The sequence below is a fragment of the Arvicanthis niloticus genome, chromosome 8, assembly GCF_011762505.2.
Source record: "Arvicanthis niloticus isolate mArvNil1 chromosome 8, mArvNil1.pat.X, whole genome shotgun sequence".
NCBI lineage: Eukaryota > Metazoa > Chordata > Mammalia > Rodentia > Muridae > Arvicanthis > Arvicanthis niloticus.
In genome coordinates, this window is record NC_047665.1 from 37,763,436 (window position 1) to 37,785,662 (window position 22,227).

General features: G+C 41.5%; 1 protein-coding gene across 12 annotated transcripts in view; it reads left to right on the forward strand.

Moving 5' to 3' along the window:
• Carmil1 (capping protein regulator and myosin 1 linker 1) overlaps positions 1 to 22,227 on the forward strand; it is a 264,452-nt gene that overhangs the window by 145,717 nt on the left and 96,508 nt on the right. For all 12 annotated transcript variants that reach the window (XM_076939239.1, XM_076939246.1, XM_034510864.2 and 9 more), the window contains exons 10-12: positions 2,756 to 2,844; positions 4,809 to 4,903; positions 18,051 to 18,137. In XM_076939239.1, coding sequence (XP_076795354.1) covers positions 2,756 to 2,844; positions 4,809 to 4,903; positions 18,051 to 18,137 — 271 coding nt within the window. The remainder of the gene's footprint in view (positions 1 to 2,755; positions 2,845 to 4,808; positions 4,904 to 18,050; positions 18,138 to 22,227) is intronic.

A 22,227-nucleotide genomic window follows, 5' to 3' on the forward strand; every position in this document is an offset into this window, starting at 1 on the left:
AATGAAAGGGCTTAAATACTTTCTGAAATATCGTGGGATAGCAGGAGGTAGAGTGGCAGGGTTTGCGGACAGCTCTTACTACTTTCCCATTAACTGAATACATTTGTATATTTGTGTATATGGTACTGGGCATCAAAGTCAGGGCTTTGACCATACTCGGCAAGCACATCTTCACTGAATTGCATTCCCTGCCCTGACATGTGCTTAGCTTTAAACATTTGATAGTTTGAAATGAAATGTGGCCTTTGTAAATATTACTACAAAGCTTCCAAAAAAAAAAAAAAATCAGTTGAAATATCATGGAAGAGCAGGTGGAAAGAATGTAAGAGCCAGAGAATGGGATGCCGTGAAGTGCTGTTGTCTACACGGGCCTTGGCTGTTGCAATTGTGAGCTCACTGCCACACAGGTTACCTGTCAGCAGTGTGGCAGACAGCACTCAGTGGATTCAGTGGGTGACAAGACAAAGGGTGGGGGGGCAAGGAAAGAAAAAAAAAAAAAGAAATAGTTTGCCATCACCCAAAGCTAAGCAAAAAAGGAAATGCTGCATTCTCCTGAGACAGTGTGAGGACGTTCTAAGGATGGGCTTACTTGAAGGAACAACCAACACGTAGAAGTGTGTTTCCAAAAAAAAAAAAAAAAAAAAAAAAAAAGGTTTCAGATGGACACTGCAGCTCTTGCATATAATCCCTGCATGAAGGAGATGTAAGCAGGCCTGGACTATGCCCATATAATTCCAACTAAGATTATGGCTGATTGTATTCATGATATCAGTACAGAGTATGTCAGTCACATTCGCCATGTGGCACTTTGAGACAGGAGGCTTTTACTGGGCTGAGAAAATCTTCTTAGAAATGGTGAGAGTTTGAGAAGCTTCAGGGAACTTATTTTTGTCATGAACGTTATTCATCCTACAAAGTCCCCAACATGCTTCTACATGTACACAAGTAAAAAGTCCCAAGTACACGGTATGCAGTGAGGGCCATCTGTTTGTGCATTGTTTATTACGTAAAATAGCTGTAGAGTTGGAGTCTGCTCAGTTTGCTTTTATAACTTCAAGAGGTCAAAGTTTGCTATATCAATGATGTGGCTGTACCAGGCAGTGTATTTGGTTCCTCGTTTTTGTTCTGGGTTTCCATATTTATTTTACTTTTTCTTTGTTAATTCTCTTGTTACTTTTTTCGCCTGTAAGTATGATTGTTTTGTGTCCTTCTTGTCAATCCACTGGGATGTATCAAAGCCCAGGAATGGTCTGAGACAGGCTTTCTACACTGGATCAAATAAAGCAGCATGTGAGAGAGATATAAGCACACAGTGGGACAGCATTTTTTCAGCATTACTCCCTATCTGCTGGTTCTTACACTCTTTCCACCTGCTCTTCATGATGCTTCAACCATTTTCTTTCATGAAGCTTTATGGTGTAATATTCACAAAGGCCATATTTTATTTCAAAATATCAAATGTTTAAAAAGAAGCTAAATATAAGCTTAGACTGCTGTTGTACTCCTGGTTTTGCAGATGAATTATGGTAATTCTGTACTATGAATATGGTAGACAAGGTAACTGTTATGGTTATATATTCTACTTCATATCTAGGTTTGTGTATGCACTACTTTAAAAATGTCACCATTGTTCATTCTCAGGTAAAGAAAAGATTGCTCACAGCCACCTGTAGCTCCAACTCTAGGAATATCCTGTATCTCTGGCCTCTGTGGGTACCTGGACTTATATGCTCAGACCCACACATTCATACATATACATGATTTACAAGAAACTTAAAAAAAATACTATTAACATGGAGACATTTACTTAGTTCTTTGCCATTTTCCCTTTTACCTACTTTACTAAGTCCTCGAGACCATGATGGGGCTGGTCCCTGTTGAAGTGCAAAACACTGTTTCCATTACTGTTCTTATTTGTAATAGAGAATGATATAGAGCTATTGGTTTGGTATTAACATATGCATATTGGATGTAGCTCAGTGCCTGGTCCACAGTGAAAACTGTAACAAGACCCTCAATGTTATTACTATCACGTAGTCCTTAGGCCTCCATCTGGGACATCCATCACTGCCTTGGGAAGGCCTTTTGCTTTTCTGAAGAAGGGGTGAGAGGGACTTATGCAGTCCTGCAGCACTGCCAAAGCACTGCTTTTTGTAACTGCACCATATATTTTATCTCAGACTCCGAGTGCCTATTACATTATCATAGATGGGATAGCTTATACAACAGAAGTCTGTTTCCCACAGTTACAGATGCCACTAAGTCCACAGTTCAGGCTTATTCAATATGTGATGATACCACTTTCCAGTGTGTGAATGGCTCCATTAGATGTGTCTTTATGTGGTAGAAGGGTTAAAGTAGCTCTCTGGAACTCTTTTTTTCAGGGGACTGACCCCATTCATGAGTGTTTGCACCCCTAAAACATAGTCTCCTTCCAAATACCTGCTGACACCATCACATTGTTAGTTGTGTTTCGATGTGAATGAGGGTATGGGGTTTGGCACCAGCTCAGATCACAGCATTCTGGTCTCTTCCCTGAAGAGTAGTAGTACACTTGGAGACTATATTTGTGTGGTGGTGTTCTAAGGTCTTCATGGTGCATAGTGGGGATGTCCTCTGACTAGTTCTTAGTGAATGTGTGCATGGTTGCATGTTCATCTACTCAGGTCTCCATGTTGCATAGATTTAGAACATTCAAGTGAAATGTTTTTTTTACAAGACTTACAGAATGGTCAACAAGTGTTTTCTGTTACAGTCCACGGATGTCTGTGAACAGATCTTGAGGGTGGTGAGTAGGTCCAATCGACTAGAAGAGTTAGTGTTGGAAAATGCTGGACTCAGAACGTGAGTATTTTCTCAAATATGTGAACATGTTGCTTTAAAATTTTATGCCATTTGCTTTTTTAAGTAGTACATGATCTTTTAAAAAGTTGAGGTGCACATGTAACAGTGTTTTACCTTCTGAAGAGAGAAATAAGCAAAATAAACAAAAAACTTTTAATCTTGATTATTGTAACAAAATACACAACTGAAGCAATTTAGGGGAGGAAGGGTTTGTTTAGACTTAGCATAGATGCAGGTATAGTGTATCATGGATTCTGACATGGAAGGCATGATACTGTTGGGTACATGTGGTCAGTTATATACTTTCAGGGGTCAGGAAGCAGGACAGGCTAAAACCTTGCATCCTCAGATCTATGGCTCTGTGTTGGCCGGCTAAGCTTCAATTGCTAAATGTCCTTCAATCTCCCTAAACAACACTACCAGCTGGGTGTGGGGGCATACATTAAGATCCATGAACCCATGAAATAAATTTCACACTCAAATCACAACATGAATCAACCAAGCAGCCTATGATTTTGCCATTATCAGGTGTCTTAGAGTTTTACCGCTGTGAACAGACACCATGACCAAGGTAACTCTTACAAGGGCATTTAATTAGGGCTGGCTTACAGGTTCAGAGGTTCAGTCCATTATCGTCAAGGCAGGAACATGGCAGCATCCAGGCAGGCATGGTGCAGGAGGAACTGAGAGTTCTGTATCTTCATCTGAAAGCTGCTAGCGGAATACTGATTTCTAGGTAGCTAGGGTGAGGATCTTAAAGCCTACACCCATGGTGACACACCTACTCCAACCGGGTCACACCTTCTAATAGTGCCACTCCCTGTCCAAGCATAAACAAACTATTACATCAGGAAAGCCAAGAATTTGATAGCATGTTCTGCACCTGTGTTGTGAGACATACTGAGGGCCCATTAGTGTAGTGGTTAAACCTGTAGATCTTGGTAAAATGTCTCATGCTTCAAGCAGGGAGTTTAGAAATTTTACATCTCTGTTGCTTTATCTTTGAAATGGGAATAGTAACTGAGGATGCAAGAGTAGTCAATTTGATACATGTGAAGTACTTCAAAAAGTACCTTTCTCGGAAGATGCCTGTGCAGTCTACTACCGTAGTTGTGAGTTTTGTACATCAATCAGTTTTAGTCAATTTCTCCCAGTCTTCACCGAATGGTTTAATATCACTCCTGAGTTTTATTCTGAATAGCATGAGTTAGAATTTGTTAGAACAAAGGCTTTATTGTTGTTAATGAGCAAGACAGTCATTGTGTAATCCTAGCACTTAGTGTGCTATTTCAGATTATAATGTAACTAAATACAGTGATTTTTTTCTTTCTTTTTTGTGTAAAATAGAGTGCTAACAATAATGGTCTTTAACTTAGTAATTAATGCAATCAGTTTTACATATGTGAGTGTTACAGGAAATGAAAAGGAAGATATAGGGAAGAGTCTATTAAAATTTATAAGAAAGTAGATTTACTGTGAAAAAAAAAATAAACAAACCAACCAGGAAGGGTGAGTGGTACTGGCAGCAGCGTTCACCAGCATGACTAGAACTGGGTGTGTTACCAAACACTGTGAGAGAGACAGAGACACCTCTGGTGGGTGGGGGGGGGAAGGGCACAGTAGTTAATGATACAGTTCATACCTGGGAAGGCATAGTGGCCAGAGCATGAAGTGCCTGCTCATACCTGTCTGTGCTCAGGAAGCAAACAGCCCACAGGAAACCTACAAGGCCCATTCCCAGTGGGCAACTTAGTCCAGTGAGGTTTCCACCTTTTAAGCATTTTCCACAACCTTCTACGGAATGATCAGTAGATGAGGGCAAAATGAACCCGTGGGGGAGTATTCATGGGTAAGCCAAGGGGAAAATGATATATTTTTAGATCTCAATTCATTTTAATTCTTAGATATGGTGTCTGAACAATTTGCATCTGTCCGTCTCTCATGCCATTCGTGTTTCCTTGCAGAGATTTTGCACAGAAATTGGCCGGTGCTCTAGCACATAATCCTAATTCAGGACTTCACACAATCAACCTTGCTGGGAACCCACTGGAGGATCGAGGTACTCCATCATTCTTAAGACCAGGATACCAGAGGTGTAGGACCACTAGTGTCCTCGTCTGTTCAGGGATGGGGAGTAATGCCAACTTCAGTTAAGTTACCTGGAGCTCTTGCCATACCTACCCAGAGTCTTCTACACGTACCTGGAGTCCCTCCCACACTGCCCTCCACTGAAACACTGCGCATCCTCCCCACATGCACCTGGAACCTTCTCCACACCCACCCAGAGTCCTCCCCACATCTACCAAGAATCCTCCCTCACCCAGGTGGAGTTCTACATCCACATTCACCCTAAGTCCTCCTCGTAATCACCGGTTAACAGTAAACCAACTTCCTTCGGGCTCTAGGACTCAGGATCCCTGTGCTTTTGCTCACTGCTGATGGAGATCACCGCCAGGTCTGACAGGCACCTGGGTTTCTACCTTTCCACCTCTCACATGGCTGTTTGTGATGAGAGCCAGCTAGACCTCGTCTCAGAAGCCTTAGTTTCTTTCCTCTACCTCTATGATAGGGTGACCCACTTAACACATACCTGTCTGGGCCCTTATTATGTTTTTTGAAACAAGAGTTTTGCTTTGTAGCCTAGCCTGGGTCTCAGATTTGTACTTTTGTATCTCTGCCTCGAAGGTTTTGAGAATCCAGGCGAGTGCCTTGATACAAATCTCTGTCTCCCTTGTAGATTTTAAACATAGAGCCTGTGCATGCTAGGTGCATGCTGAACTGCTGAGCGCCATTCCCAGCCTATGGTGTCCTGGTAGATGCACTTAGAGTTCATTCATTTAATAATGTGGTGAACTCCTCCGTCTTGCTCTGCAGGAAGCATTCAAGAGAAGGCCAGTTTAGACCTGTGCCCACCACACATACCTTTTAACACTTTGAAAGATTTGAATATGTGCTGATGGTAAGGTTGAAGGACACGGCTTATAAGGATAATGATTCATCATGCATATTTGCATCTAGGGCTGGGGTATTTCAGAGTGTTTGCCTAGCATGTGTGAAGCCCTGGGAACAATCCCCACCCCTACAAAATAAAAGTGAAAAATCAAAGGAGAGTGTTTATAAATAGCAAAGGCAGCGCCTGCAGTTGACACAGGAAGGGAAGCTTCTGGCTGAATTCTTCATCTTCTTCTCTACATTGATGGATGGGGTCGGAGTAGGAGCCACTCTACCTCTGGAGGGAACATTTTGTTTTCATTTGCTGTTGGAAATGTTTTCCAGCCTTGTTGAATAGGGCCTTTCATCTTTCAATGTTAGGTATTTGATGAGGATTAATTATTCAGCCGAGCCGAGGGCACGGAGGCAGCTTCGCTTTTTTACTTTCTGACTGGGATGCTGCCTTGTGTGTAAAATGATTTCCTTGTAGCATTCACAGGAACCTCAGGGGTAACGTCTGTCATCTAAAGTAGGGAGTGTGAAGGAAGGTGGAGGCTGAATCCAAAACTAGGTCTGTGGCAAGCAGCCTAAGAATGAGCCCAGACTGAAAATGAAGACATAGGGCTGGGTGTGGAGTTCACGGGGGCGTCATCATTTCTGTAGGAAAAACAGCTGTTTTCTCGACTGGCTGTTAGAAATGGCAGAGTGGTGAATGAGGCGAAGTGGAAACTGGACACAGCACCTCCTATAGTCAGGGCAGCTGTATTGGGTTTGTTTGTAAGAAGCAGAGATCTGGCTGTATTTAGTGGCTGACAGGGCTGGGTCAGTACAGGGAAGTAGTCAGGTCCCTAAGGAGGTGAACTCCAGAAGACAGGCTAGCAGGGCACTGTTAATCATTAGGGAAATGTAAATTAAAAGCACAATGAGGTACTGTTCCATAGCTAGTCATCTGACTGTGATGAAAGTAAACATATTTGAGGATGTGAGGAAAGAAAAATGCTTCCATTTCTGGTGGTTCTAGAGAGGGATGCAGCCATTGGGAACCTGGAGAGACAGGGTTTGTTTGCTTGGGGTTTTTGTTTGTTTTGTTTTGTTTTTATTTTTTTGAGACATGGTTTTGAGACAGGACAGTCCTGTGTGTCCTGGAACTCACTCTGTAGACCAGACTGGCCTTGAACTCAGAAATCTGCCTGCCTTTGCCTCCTGAGTGGTGAGACTTAAGTTGTGAGCCACCACGCCTGACTGAGAGACAGTTTTTTAAGAAGGTTAAACACAAATGTTCCAAAGAACCTAGCAATTCTACTCCTGGTTATCACCCAAAAGAAAAGAGCCTACACAAAGGCTTGCTATGAGCACACGTTTGCAGGAGTAATACACACACATACACACACACACACACACACACGCACACGCACACTCACACAGATACTCATACTCTCACACACAATCACAAATACACACACTCATAGATACATACACACACTTACACAGATATTCATACTCTCACACACACAATCACACACACACACACACAGATACTCATACTCTCACACACACACATTCACAGACACACACAGATTCTCATTCATTCTCTCTCTCTCTCTCTCTCTCTCTCTCTCTCTCTCTCTCTCTCTCTGCACTGTAGAAACACCCTAGGGCTCATTAATAGATAAATTGGATGTGGCACATTTGTCCTGGCAGCAATGTGCTTGAACCTCAGAGAGGAGACACACCTAGAAGACCATAAGTCAGTGTGGTGGGACTGGCAGGCGGAGGATGAGTCCTAGGCCCTTCCTCTCCTGCCCTGTGTCCTTCACACACTCATAGACATCTTGTCCCCTTGGTACTGTTTCTTCTCTTAGGTCCTCACCTTGGAGCCCCTGTAACTCTTTACTGTATTCTGCTTATGATATAGCTAAGTATAGGTAGTTATGCCCTATTCCTGGAGTACCCACAGCCTGTCATACCCCTGAATGCCAGCTTCCTCCTATCCCTTCTTTGGATGCACAACATCTAGTGTAAGACTTTCATAAGCGACACATATTTTCCTTAAATGGAGTTTGAATTTAATATCATTCTCTTCTTTGCTTTTAAAAGTTGTTCTTGAAAGTCATGGTGAAGTTTATAGAGGGTTCTTTTGTGTGAGTGGGAGTCTATGCTCAACAAAGATGCTTTTTCTCTCCACCTTCTGCCCCTAGAGATGCTACTTTATATATGTTTTCATTCACCTGCATCAACTGTGTCTGCTGTAGATACTGTTGTCATGGATCATTGTGAGGGTCCCTCTGCTACTTGCTCACCAGATCTCCACTATGTATGCTGCCCACATTCAGTCCAGTTTCGACACCTAAAAATATTTCCACAGACTGAGACTTGCCTGTTTCTCTTCCAAGTTCATTCATTGCTGTGTTTGCCGCTGCCTTGGATGGCTGTCAACACTCACCTACTTCACTCTTGGGGTTGAGCCTCGAGAAACAATTTTCATTGTCATTTTTTTTTGAGAGAGAGAGAGAGAGAGAGAGAGAGAGAGAGAGAGAGAGAGAGAGAGAGAGAGAGAGAGAGAGAAGGGAGGGGGAGAGATGCGTGTCTTCAAATTTAAAGCAAGACTCTTGCCTCGCCTCCTGAGTGCTGGGGTTATGATGATGCCTCTACTCCACACAGGCTGTTCATTGATTCTTTTTCCTCAGGCTAATCACCAAAATAAGCTTGGGAGCTTTCTAACTTATAGGCAGAAATACCCTAGGAAATTCAGCTGTGTGTGAGAGTAAGTAACTTGATTTTTTTCTTTCTTTTCCTATTTATTTTGAGACAGGATCTCATGTAACTTAGGCCATCTTTTAACTCTTGTTTCTCCTGCCTTTTTTCTTTCCTAAATACTGGAACTATAGATGTGTGCCTCCATGGCAGTGGTTTTCAGCTTTTCAATGACAGTGACTTATATTTTTAAACAATCAAAAGGTGGAGGTGGAGTCAGAAAGGAGGACTGTGACCTAGAAGAGAGACTGGGCCAAGGAAGATTATTTATAAAGGAAGTCAAACCTGAAGCAGACAAGATCTCTGTGTTAATAGGTCAGAATTCTGAGGCTTAAGCATTTGACTTTGCCCCCTGAACCAACCACCCTGAGACCCGTTTGGCAGCTCTTAGAAAGTTTGGTTGTTGGCTTGTGCTATGAATATTGATATCGCAAACCCTGGTTATTTACGGCATGGACCGCTTGTCATGCCAGAGTCTAAAGGAGAGGTCTACAGCCTTTAAATTATCATGGGCTTGTGGAGACAAGACATAAAATATGATTTAGTGAGCAGAGAAAGAGAGTGTTTGGTTGAACGGGTCAGATGGTCTATAGGCATGACAGCTATCATTGTCATCAGAGCAGCTGTGACTACTAGCAAGAGACACACCTCCACCCCCAAGCTCAGGGAAGGGCAATGGTGTTGTTCCTGCTGTGAATGGCAGGTTGACGCTGAGGATGGAGCATCTCTGATGGGTTGGAGACAGGGGATCCCTTTCTCTATGTGTTATGAAATGGGGTGCCTTCATACTGTCCTGACAGCTGCTTTGCCCTTGCTATGGAGAGTAAGACCTGTAACCAAGTCTGAGCCATCAGAAAGAGAAGGGAGACAGTATTCTCTGTGGTATAAAGTGGCCTGTCTACTTGATTAGTGGACCCCACCATGTGAGTGTGGAGATGTCCCTAGAAGAGTTGAAGATCCGAATCAAAGGCTGCGGTCTCTGAGACCATTACTAAGGAGTGACAGCACCAGCCAGCTCCTGTGCAGTATTGTGGCTGTTGCTATATGTATTCAGAAACTCATCTGTGGTGGAGCTGGCTGTCCAGATGAAATTTATTTGTTTGAAGGAAGAATTACAATGGGGAGAGGATATGCCTCAGCGACACCCCTCCCCAAGTTGGGTTCTGATTTGATGGGTAAATTCCATAAAAGAGACAGGAGATGGTGATGCTCACTGGCTAAAGGAGAAAAGATTCTCTTTGGATTAGATGAACTCCCTCTGGGGTCCAAAAACGGGGATCAAGTGAGAGAAGTTGCATAGTGAAGAGGAAGAAAGGAAGGTGGAAGTGGTGGATGATGCTTCTCAAGCCTCGATTTCATACAGAGAAAGAGAAAATCCCAATTTAAATGCATTTGGGAGCTTAACAGTGGCCTATATGAGAGACTGATAATCTGGAAATACTCAGTACCTGAGCGGCTTAAATTGGGAAAAACCTTTAAACAAGCAATGAAACGCTTAAGCTTTCTCATGGGGCTGCAGGATTTGGGCTTGATGGTGTCAGTCTAAGTGCTACAGAAGCAGAGAAATTGAGTAAAATCACCACTCCTTTATCTTTGTGTGTCTGGGACAGCAATGGAAGGGACCATGTATGCAGACTCCTTCCTGCAATTTCCTGCCTCACTGTTGGCCAGTGTATTGTGCTCGGTGGGTTTTGAATCGGGTTATACAGGTTTCCTTCAGAAGAAGAATTAAGCAGCTCTGTGCTGTTTGAACAAGTTAGTTTATTCTATTATATGTCAAAGTATTTTCTTAAAAGCTTTAGTGGTTCAAATGTCAAGTTTCTCTGTGGCAGATATAAAACGGCATTTTCTTTGAGGAACCGTTTTAACCATATTTAATATTTTTATTGTTAAATAGAGTAAAGCAATATTTTAAGTCATAGGTTTGGATTTCAGAACCTTATAAAAGTCACCCAGCAGTATTCCTTTATTTTCAAATTCTTTCTTCTTAACTGTTTTTTGTTTTTTTCCCCTTCTCTCCTTTCCCCATCAATATCTGTCTTCTGTCTGTCTGCTAATTCTCTCCCTGTCCTGTAGTCCTGTTTCCCTATTCCCTATTGCTGTGTTTTAACCCTGTAACCACATTACCCTCTTTCCCTGTAACTCTGTTGCCCTATGACCCTGTTGCCTAGTGACCCAGTAACCCTGCAGTCCTATAAGCCTGTGACCCTATTTCTGTGTTGTCCTGTAGCCCTGTAACCCTGTAAGCTTTGCAGCCCTGTTTCCCTGTAGTCCAGGCTTCCTTTGAACCCACTCCATGGTCCAGTCTCCTATCAAGCTCATGAGGATCCTCTTGTTTCAGTCATTTGAGTGATTAGATTACAGACCTGAGCCACTACACCTGACTTTTATTTGGAAAATAGAAACAGCTTGAGTTGCATTTTACTTCTTTATTCACTGCCTTTCAGTTTTTCTCCACTTTCCAACAGGAATTGGTAGAAATAAAAAAAAAATGTTTTCTATTTCATCTTATGAGTATGGGTGTTTTGCCTGCATGTTCGTCTATGCATGCATGGTGTCCAGAAGAGGGTGTCTGATGCCTTAGAACTGGAGTTATTCACAGCTATGTGCTAGGATTGAAACTTGGTCCTCTGGGAGACCAGCTGTTGCTCTTCAGCTGGCCGTCTCTTCAGCTCTGAAGTCTAAGCATTTTAACATGTGATTGGATAGATTTAGTGTCTGTACCCCTATGTATTCGTGTTTTTTTTTTTTTTTTTGACATGGGGTTTTTATAGCACATGTCCTTCAATCTGTTTCATCTCTCCCAAGTGGTGGCAGCTACTGTGCTTCTATATTGCATTACTAGAGCTCTGCAGGCAGAATTTTGTTAGCTTTTATTAACATAATGCTTTAGATTAGCCAGGGCCTATTGATCCCATTTCTCACCATGAGAATCTCTGTGACACCATGGTGGCCTGCTGTTGAAATTGTATATGGTGGTGTAAGCTTTTAAGTGGGCATGTGACTAATAGGGTTAAATTTACAATGTCAAATTTAATTTGCCTGTGTATGGAAGTTAATAATGATGGATAGCAAATTAGCATATGAGACACATTATAATTACTTTTTCATTAGATAAAAATGGTTTGAAATAAAGGAAGCTAGAATAGGTGAATATTGAAGGGAAATACACATCTTCTACAGGGTTTTTTAAACCCCTAGGGAAAGTAGCCTGTCTAATGACATCTCCAAAGGATGCTGCAATTTGCGCACTAGGCTACGATTCATAGCTCTTATGCTCTGCTTTATTTTGTTTGTTCAAATGATTGAATTGAATAGTTTTGGCCCAAAGTTTCACCATGTCCCCTGTCCTTTCTATAATGACCTTGTTCATTTGTGATCACTTAAGTCATTGGCAAGCCAGCTGCAGCAATCACAGAGCATCTGTGTTTCTTTCTTACCGCCTGGCAATATTTACACTCTCGTACCTGCCGAGATTTTTATTTCAGTGCCAAAGCAGGGCTTTGGTGTGGTAGCAGGTAGAGCTCTCCTCACAAGTGTCTCATCCTTCTCTTCCTCAGGGTAAACCCGTAACACTTCTCAGCAGTGTTTGTATGGACGTGTATCCTTTTTCTTTTATTTTCAACTTTCCATTCTCTCCCCTTTCTCCCTTTCTGCTCTCTTCCCTTCTCTTTATTCTGTTGAAGAAACTGTGTTAATAGACGCCACATTCCACCAAGGAAGACAGAAGCGGCTTTAATAAGGCTTATTTCAGAATTTGTTTTTTTATTCTTACAATTTTAAATCATCAAGAACAATGATTCATTATAATCTCTTCCTCTGTGATATAAAACTGTGTTTTAAAGCCAGCAAATGATATATGATTGTGATGGCAAATGTCGATGACCACAGTGCTCAGCAGGTGGGGCCAGGGGGCCAGGACTTCAAGGACAGTCTGGCCTACGTGAGAAAAATGTTTCTAATTACATGTTTCCTTATGCAGCCATTACATGTTTCTAACCACTTGTCTGAAATTTCATAAAAAAGATACTTATCTTTGTTTTTTATTTATTTACCTTTAATAATTCTCCCTACTTTTAGACCCATTTAGAAGCAATTCAGAACTACACATGATTTCATTTGCATGTATTTGAAATTCACTTGTGTTGCTTCGTATTGCTCTGTTGTATTTTCAAAGACAATATTGCTGGGAAACTTATTCTTTGAGGTAACTTCCTTTTAAAAAGCGTGTTTACAGGTCACGAGTAAGCAGACATAGCTATGCCTGGTTGTGTAAAGCACACACTCCATTTATACCTAAAGCACATGGCCATTTCTGTCTTTGATTTGAGTGTGGCCATTCACAGGCTGACATGAGTCCAGCATGTTTCTGACACAAACACAAATATGCTGTTTAAAAACTGTGTCTCCTCAAAGAAGAAAACTAGAATAAGTGAAATCACCCTAAATATAACAAATCTGAGGGTTGGTGGTAGTGTTTATCAGGTAAAACTTTGTTCTAATAGGTATTACTTTAGAGTGATTTGGAGGTACAGAATGTGGCTTTAGGGATATAGTATAGAGATAATTAATGTTACAGAATGTATTTCTGTAAGTAAAAAATTGATCATGGAAAACGACTCACCTAGAGTGGACAATGCTCATGTCTGTCAATTTAAAAATGAGAGTCTGGCATTCCTCATTCTCCCAGTCTTGCATGAGAGGCTTGTTTGTTTGTTTTTGTTTGTTTGTTTGCTCCGAGATGGGATCTCATTGTGTAGCCCAGGCTAGAGCTGAACTCACAATCCTCCTGCCTCAGCCTCTTGAGTGCTGGGATTACAGAGTGTACCACCACACTTCGTTTCTACTTTTTGAAATAAATTCTCTCCTAGGGAGATAAGGAACATTCACAAAAGCCCATTAAGTCACCATCTGCTTCTCTCACTCACAGTGGCCTGGCCTCACAGCCCAGGTGGCTCTGCTCCACAGGTGATTGCCCTTCTGGTCCTGTCCTGAGGTAGTATGTTGTGGATGGATGTATTGTCAGAACAGAACCACTAGTATCATTAGTGAGGAATGAAAGGGAGCGAGCCCAGAGTTGCTCAGTTCCCTTGGAAGAAATGAGCAGCCTCTACAAAGCCTCACCTCTCAGAGGTCACATCACCCCCAATAGCGCTATCCTTGCACCAGGTCCTTTATTCAGGGCCCATCAAAACTATAGTAGCATGTTTACATTGCCACGAGTATTTGCAAAGTGTAAGTGTACGTTCCAATGCACCCACTACCAGGAGCAAGAAAACAGAGCGTCACTCATGTGACACTTACCTGTTGGGGTTTCATCCCACTACTGCTCCCTCCCCCAGCCTGGAAATGATACCTACACTCTGACATCTGTTTTAATAGATCAATTTGGTTGAACATAAGTAACAGAACTTTATAAATATTGACTTAATAGCAAAAGGTAGTAATGTGTTTGGCAGTTACTGTTTTTCTCTGTGGAAAGGATTTTAGAGATTTAAATTCCTGGGCATGAGAGTAGCTCAGTGGTACAGCACTTGCTCAGCCTGTGCAAAGCCCTGGCTCCAATCTGCAGAACTAAACTAGTTGCAGGTATGTATTCTTGAAGATGTAGAAGGCTATATGGATAAACTGTTTTTTCTTGCCTGAGCTTTAGTTGTGTCTTTTCTAAGGAATTTGTCTACTTTCTCTAAATGATGATGTCTTTTTGCCTTTTTTATGAAGTGTCTGGAGGCCATTCACTGATAGTCTTTTATTAAGCAGTCTGTGTGGGTTTTACTAATTCTGCTAGATTTTTAAAGAACGTCCTTTGTTAAATTTATTTTATGACTTTATAGGACTAACCATTTTATTGTATTTCATGAATGTTAGCACCATAGTTTTTTCTTTTCTTTCTTTTTTTTTTTTTTTTTTTGATTTATTCATTTAATGCATATGAGTACACTATAGCTGTTTTCAGACATACCAGAAGAGGGAGTTGAATCCCGTTACAGATGGTTGTGAGCCACCATGTGGTTGCTGGGAATTGAACTCAGGACTTCTGGAAGAGCAGTCAGAGCTCTTAACTGCTGAGCCATCTCTCCAGCCCCCATAGTTTTCTTTCACTCAATATTTTCTACTTTGACTTTCTGGCTTTATTTGCCACGTTGTTTATGCTGCTTAAGGTTTGCTTATCTGGAGATTTCTTGATTACTTTTCTATTAAGCTTCAAGTTTTATCACACAGTATTAGTACCATTTAGAAAACATATAGTATCGCAGTTAGAGAATATTCTTGTCTAGTCTATTATTTTTTTAAGGAATATCTCACTATTGAGACATACTTTATGATTTAACATATGGCCATTACTGTATGTATGTATGTATGTATGTATGCATGTATGTATGCATGTATGTATGTAAGTGCACTTTGAACAAATAATTTCTGAATGTGCTTGTGTATAGGGATGCATGTGTTTTTTATTTCTGTCAGACTCATTCAATATATTTTTAGAATGCTGATCACAGCTCACAGACTACAGTAATTATAGTCTCTTCATTAGTGAAGTGTTACATTTTTCTCTGGTAATACTTGGGAGGTCTACCTTATTTTATTATAATGACACAAGGTTTGTTTGAGTTTGTAGGATCCCATGAGATTTCACCCTTCTCATTAGGATGTCAATGGATATTATTGTTGTTCAGGCGTGTTTAGGCAGCCAGATTAAGAAATTATGGATGAGTCATTTCTAGAGATGCAATCTTGTAGCACATATTCTGGTCCTCTGGTTCTTTCAGTTTCAATGTGGTTTTTTTTTTTTTTTCCCATGGTTTTCCATTTGGTTTTTTAAGTACATTTGTCTAGATATGTCTCCTGGCATCTGATATTTTTATTCAGATAAGCCACTTTGACTTTTTAATATTTAAAACATTAATAGTATTAGGCAGTTTTTTAATTTAATTTTTAAAAATTAAAAAAAATGATATGGCATCCCCTGTTCCCTGTCCTCCCAATCCTGTTACATGTTCCTTTGCACCGATTTTTCCTGTGTTCCTCCCCAACTGATGGTTCATTTTTATTATTGTCACATATATACAGGCTTAAACATGTATATTTATAAAATGCATAAGTGTATAAATTTATAAAAATATCTATTACAAATATATAAACCTGCTGAGTCTGTTTACTGTAGTTTGTGTTTATGTTATACCAGGGTTGGCCACTCTGTACTGAATAACCATAGGGACTCCTCCTTTGAAGAGGCCAATTCTCCCTCTTTGTACACTCATTAGCTGCCTGTAGTTTTGTGTCTCATGGTAGGATCCCATGAGATTTCACCCTTCTCATTAGGATGTCAATGGATATTATTGTTGTTCAGGCATGTTTAGGCAGCCAGATTAAGGAATTATGGATGAGTCATTTCTAGAGATGCAATCTTGTAGCACACATTCTGGTCCTCTGGTTCTTTCAGTCTTCTTTGCTTCCTCTTCTGTAATGGTCTTTGAGCCTTAGGTGGACTTGTGCTGCATTATGACCCTTTGTGGTTTCTGTAACGATAGGCATTTGCTGTCAATAGAAGCTTTGAAGAGAGGTGAGAGCTACTCATATCTGTTGGTATAATGACAGGATTTGGAAAGCAGCTAGGGATTATGATGGTTTATTAAAGTGACTGTAGTAGGTTCTCCTTTAAAATTCATGACCTCACTAACCTCAGGTAGTTGGCTAGGTTTCTACTACCAGACATAACTTCCCTCCTATTGATTGGGCCTTAAGTCCAGTTAAACAATTGTTGGGTACTGCCAAGGTAAGTGCCACCATCATACCTGGAGGGATATATTGCCATGCTGGGCATTGTTATAGTTCATTGATGTTACAGCTGAATAAGAAAAATTATTGTTTGCTTCCCTCCCTTGGCAAGTTAGAGGTTTTTAGGTTAGATCTAGCTTGAATCTTCTAGTTCTGTGCCTGAAGTGTCTTTGTCAAAAGGTACTTATCTTTAGGTTCTGAGTGGCAGGTAGCCCAGAGCAACAACAACAGCATAGCACGTGGACTAATCCAGCCGACAACTTGAGTAGAGGTTTCTCATGGCTGGTACTGGGTTTTTTCCTAGAGAGTCTATAATTCTTTTGGGGACCATAGTTCACCTGTAGCCTGAGGCTGCTTGAAGGACATTAGAAAGGGCATATGCTTATCTGTTCCATATTTGCATTTAGAAGAATGCTTAGTTCCCCTGCAGTTCCTGAGTGTGTGAGCTGCTATTTCCAGCCTTCCACACTTACCATGAATGTTAGACGACACCTGATTTTAAATATGAGAATTTCTTTGTGATTTATCCCCAGCTACAAACCCCGACGTGATAGAGTTTAAAGCTTCTCGGATGCTCTGTTGGAGGTTGTTAAGCGTAAGCTAATATGCACAGAAACTCATCTGGTAATAGTGAAGCTGTCACTTGAGTAGTTAAAATTACCCTGTTCTTGACAATAGTAAAAAAGCATCTGTTTATCCCAAAGAAAAATTAACTCATTAAAACAGAGGTTCCTAAAATGAGGAGAAGCTCTGCATGTTCATCCCAAAAGAAGTTGTATTTTATTTACCTATTGAGAGATAGACACACAAACATACAGATACACACACACACACAGAGAGAGAGAGAGAGAGAGAGAGAGAGAGAGAGAGAGAGACAGAGAGAGACAGAGAGAGACAGAGAGAGACAGAGACAGAGAGACAGAGAGACAGAGACAAACACAGACACAGACACAGAGACAGACAGAAGTTCTTTGGGGCTGCCTGGATTTAAGACTTTGTCCTAGTTTAGGAAAACTTGTTTAATGCTACTTAATTTGACTTCTGAAAACATATCGCAGGTGGTAACAGGTCACCCGCAACCTGAAGCCATTTGAAGGACCTTGGGAAGGCCACATGCTTATTTGTTCATTATTTTATGTTTGTATGTGTGCATCTTCATGTGGCTGCACGTATGGATGCATATGCTTATGTGCACATGTGTGTGCCCGTGTTGTGAAGGCCAGAGGTCAGTCTCTAGTGTTATTCCTCAGGATTCTGTCCAGGGTGTTTCTTTGAGCTTGGAGCTCTTATGTAAGCCTTGCCTATTTGGTAAGAATGGTCAGCAAGCTTCAGGAATCTGCCTGTCTCTGCCTCTTCGGTGGTAGGATCATGGACACACATCACCATGTCTGCCTTTTCTTAAATGTAGCTTATGGAGATTGGACTCAGGTCCTCATGCTGGCATATTAAGCACTTACTGACTGAGTCAGTTCACGAGTCACGGATTGGTGTTATGACATTATGATGTTATGATGTTATGACAGGGAGTATGTAAGAATAAAGTTTTAGACACTGTGTGTGTGTTAGAGTCTGCTACTTCTCCAGCCTGGTGGATAGCACAGAATGGCTACAAAAGAAACTTTGACTTCACACAGAAAAATACAACCGCTTTCCCAAAATCGTATTTAATTTTTACACATTGCAAAACAGTCATGTGTCTAAACACTTGAAAATTCTAATAATCTGTTTCTTTTCTTCAGGTGTGTCCTCCTTAAGTATTCAATTTGCCAAACTCCCAAAGGGATTGAAGCATTTGAACCTATCTAAAACCTCATTGTCACCTAAAGGTACAGTCTGCAATTCACTTCATAATTTGTTTCTGACTTTAATACCTGTTGCATTTGAACAGATATCACCCTGCTATGTAGTTAATTAAAATATACAGATTACATTATGATAGCAGTTTTAAAGTAAAAATATTGTACAATTCAACTCTCATAGTCTAAGTTTAAATGACTTCATTATAGAAAAGAATTTTGAAATATATGTGCAGCTAATGTTTTAAGCTTTAAGCCAGTAAGTGTTCACTCACTGGCTGTCTCTACCCTTGTAATTCACTTTCCTGAAGGTTACCTGTTCATGTTTTTCCTTGGTTCATTTTTGGCAAAAGATGTAGACTTCTCCAACTGTCAGAGTGACCGATGGCTTCATACAGAGGCACATGGGGCTTGGTGCTGAGTCACCACCATACTCCCCCAGTTCTAGTCTCTGTTTCCAGAATTGTTTATTTTTTTTCTAAGATCTGTTCCTGATACTCGGGCCTCTGTTGGTGTATCCAGCAGCAGCTCGGAACAGTACTAGAAAAACCCCACACTCTTCATTTGTCTCCATGCTTTGCTGAGTGCTTGAGCATCCTTTCGTCTCCAGAGCTTCACAGAGCCTCAGTGGACCTGACAAAGTCTTCATCTGTGGTGGCCTGTGCTTAGACAACTTCCCACTTCTGAGACCACCAGAGGCACTTGCTCCTTCCCTTGTCTGCTTGTGGATCACACCCAGGGCATTACTGTCTCAGTACTGTGTCCTTCCTATGAGAATGGCTCCCCTTGGGCCCATGCTGCTCTTGTGTCTGAATCTTCAGTTCCTGGCACCATTTCCATACCATAGTGGGGTTCAATGAAGCTTCCAGAATTGAAAAACCTGCCATTTCTTGAGTGGTACTTTGTGCTGCCTGTTAGTCACATCCTATTACCTGTGGTTGAAACCTGCCTTTTCTACTTCCTGGGAACTGCTCTCTTTATCTCTGTGCCCGATTGACTTGTTTGTGAGAAAGAAATGAATAGTCACTTTGTTGTAGTAGTGATAGCAGCAGCAGCAGCAGCAGCAGCAGTACTAGAAGAATTCAGTGAGTTAATAAACATGGTAAAGCTTCAGACTCTTTAATCAATACTGCCAGCAGCTGCCACCACTTCCTTTCATGATCTCAGTCACTCTACTATCACTGTCACACGGTCGCAGTCAACATCACCATTGTTATTCTGTCACTATCACTGTCACCTTGTCACCATCTTCATTGTTATATTGTCACCCCTATTATGCCTTCACCGTCACTGTCACCAAACCATTGCCCTCAAGGTTGCTTTCTCCCTCACGGCTAGCTATGACTGTCACCATCATGTCATGCTATGATTGTCACTTTCACTGTCACTGCCACCATCAGTCACCATCATGTCATTGCCACCTTAACTATAGTGAACACTTTTGCCCTCACAGTCAACACCCCTCACTTCTACCATGACCATCACTACACAAACTGTCAGCATCACAATCAGTATGACCTGTGTCGTCATTGTGATCATCACTGCAACCAACACCCTGCCACCAGCAATACTTCACTGTCTGTATCCTGACCATTACCATCACCACACTGTGCTGTTTTAAGTGCTATATGCTTTTAGTTAACCCTGGGACAACCTTCGTGTGCTAACTGTCAGTTTGTGCACTGTTACTGTGATGTTCAGCTTCATTGTGACTTTCTCTTTGAAGCTCTTACCTCTCAATTCACATTCCCCACATCTCCTTCCCATGCTGCATTGCGAATCTCTGTTTTAACACTGCCTATTTTGGCTGACAGAAGCATTGTGCATTCAGTGCTGTGCTTGACAGCAGTCCTGCCTCAGGCTGTCACCACTGACTGTACTTCGGTTAGATGCTGCAGCACTGGATGGTGGTCCACCCAGTCACGTGTTATTTTTATCACAGAGTTACACTAGGAGTGTTTTGAAATTGATTCATAAGCCTCACCATCTCATGCACATCCTCACGTGCCCCTGATTAACACTAACACATACATGTCAACTGCTAGTGAGAAATTTTCCCAGGTGTTTGTTGGTCTGGTTGCCAGGAACCGTACACAGATCCCAAGGTAAAATTCACTTCTTTTCATTGTTCCTATTGTGCCCAGAAATTGATTTTCAGAAGCATTCCTTTCTTCTTCAAAAATATGTCAAAGATACTGATAGGTTAAATAAGCAAGCAAAAGCTATTTTTAATGTCAGCACTCATTGGGCCCAACCTTCCTGCTGTGTTGGGACTGTCCGTACACGCGTGCATAGCTACATGTTGTACTGTGTTTGGTGTTTCACGAGCTGTTGCTCCTCAGAGCATTGTGGTTGTTGATGTTGGTAAGCACACTTACTTTCAGGGGTCACAAGATGATTCAGCCTGGCGAGTGACACTCTGCGATTTATTTCAATTACATACTTACCTTAAAGTTCTTCAGCAATGCCAGTGTCACTGATGTGAGCTTGGCCACTAGGTTTGCTTATTTACAGGATTTCCTTTTTTAGGATAAATCTCCTTAAGAAGAATTATTAGCTCAAAGAGTATGTGAATATTTTAGAGCGTTTGTATTGATTGCCACGCTCTCCCAGGGGTATTTTGTATAAATTTCTCACAGGCACTAAATATCCCCTTTACATTCTTTCCCCACCCCCACCCCATCTTTCATGTAGCAGTTTGGCCTTGAACTCCTGATCCTGCCCTTCTTTTCCTCTGTAGTTCAGGCTGGCTGTTAATTCATGGCACCTCTCCTGCCTCAGCCTCCCAAGTGCTGAGGTTATGGTCATGAGCTGCTGTGGGTGTGGCCTTTTATTCTCTCAATTGAGAGTATGATGCTTCTCTAATCGCAGGGATTCTCAGTCTTCTGAATGCTGTGGCCAGTTCCTCATGCAGCGACCACCTCCCCTCCCCCCCCAACCATAAAATTATTTCTGTGGTTACTTCACAACTGTGACTTTGCTGCTGTTCCAAATGTAATGTGAGCATCTGTGTTGTCTGATGGTCTTTTGAGGGCCATGGCCTATAGGTTGAGACCTGTGAGCTCAGGGCTCATTTCACTTTCCTTGATCCTTTGTGTATCTTCTTGGAAAGTTGCTATGTGACATTCTAGGTCGGTTTTTTATTTACGGTGTTAATCTTTTTTCTAAATGTACAGACGTTCTCTCCATGTGTTAATGTGCATTTTGCTTCCTTATTTGTTAATTATGGTAAAAGAGAGAGGCACAGTGATCATCTGCCCTTTGCAGGACAGGCCTTGGGTTCTGAGGTAGCCTGTCCCCACTCCTGTCCTATCCGGCCAGTGTGGCAGGAGTAGGGTAACTGCACAGCAAAGCAGGGTCTTTTTTTTTTTTTTTTTTTTTTCAGGTATATTAAGAGTCCATATCAAATATTGTTTTATAAAGTAGGATCCATAGAATTTTAAACTGTCCTTGTAAGACATGTATCTTGAATTGTTCAATTTAAAAAATATGGGTTTCTTAAAGGCATATACATTGGTTCTGAAAGGTTTAGAGTTTCATAATTGTGGCTTTAAGTTTCTAACAAACGTAACATATTTTAGTTCCTAGAAAACATGTATATTCATGGATCTATAATAGAAGACAGATTTTTTTAATCTCCCCATGGCCCCTACCACATGCACCCTTACTCACCTCAGACACTCGCTGCTTGATGGCTTTCTGGACTCACACAAACATCCTGCTGGCTGGCAGACTATGTCAAGACAGGACCATCTGGTGCTACCTCTTCCAGCTGTAAACCCTCCAATCATGAATACCAAGCATGGTCAGAATCCCACGAAAACCAGAGCGAGGATGGCATGCCGATCCGTGATGCATTTGGGTTGTAAGCCCTGGATTTCTCCAGTACTATAGCTTTGTAACTTCCTGCCATTCATGAGCTTATTAACACAGGCCTTGTGTGAACATGGGCACAGGAAGGGAGGGACCCTTCTGCTTCAGGAGCATGAGGCTGGATTGGTAACAGGGTTTCTCTGGAGTCTAGTCAGAGGCTGGCGACTTGCCAAGTGCCCCACTTGCCAAGGGCTTCTTTGCTGTCGAGATTAATTTGGCCTTTGCATTTTGGAATTTATTTATTGGG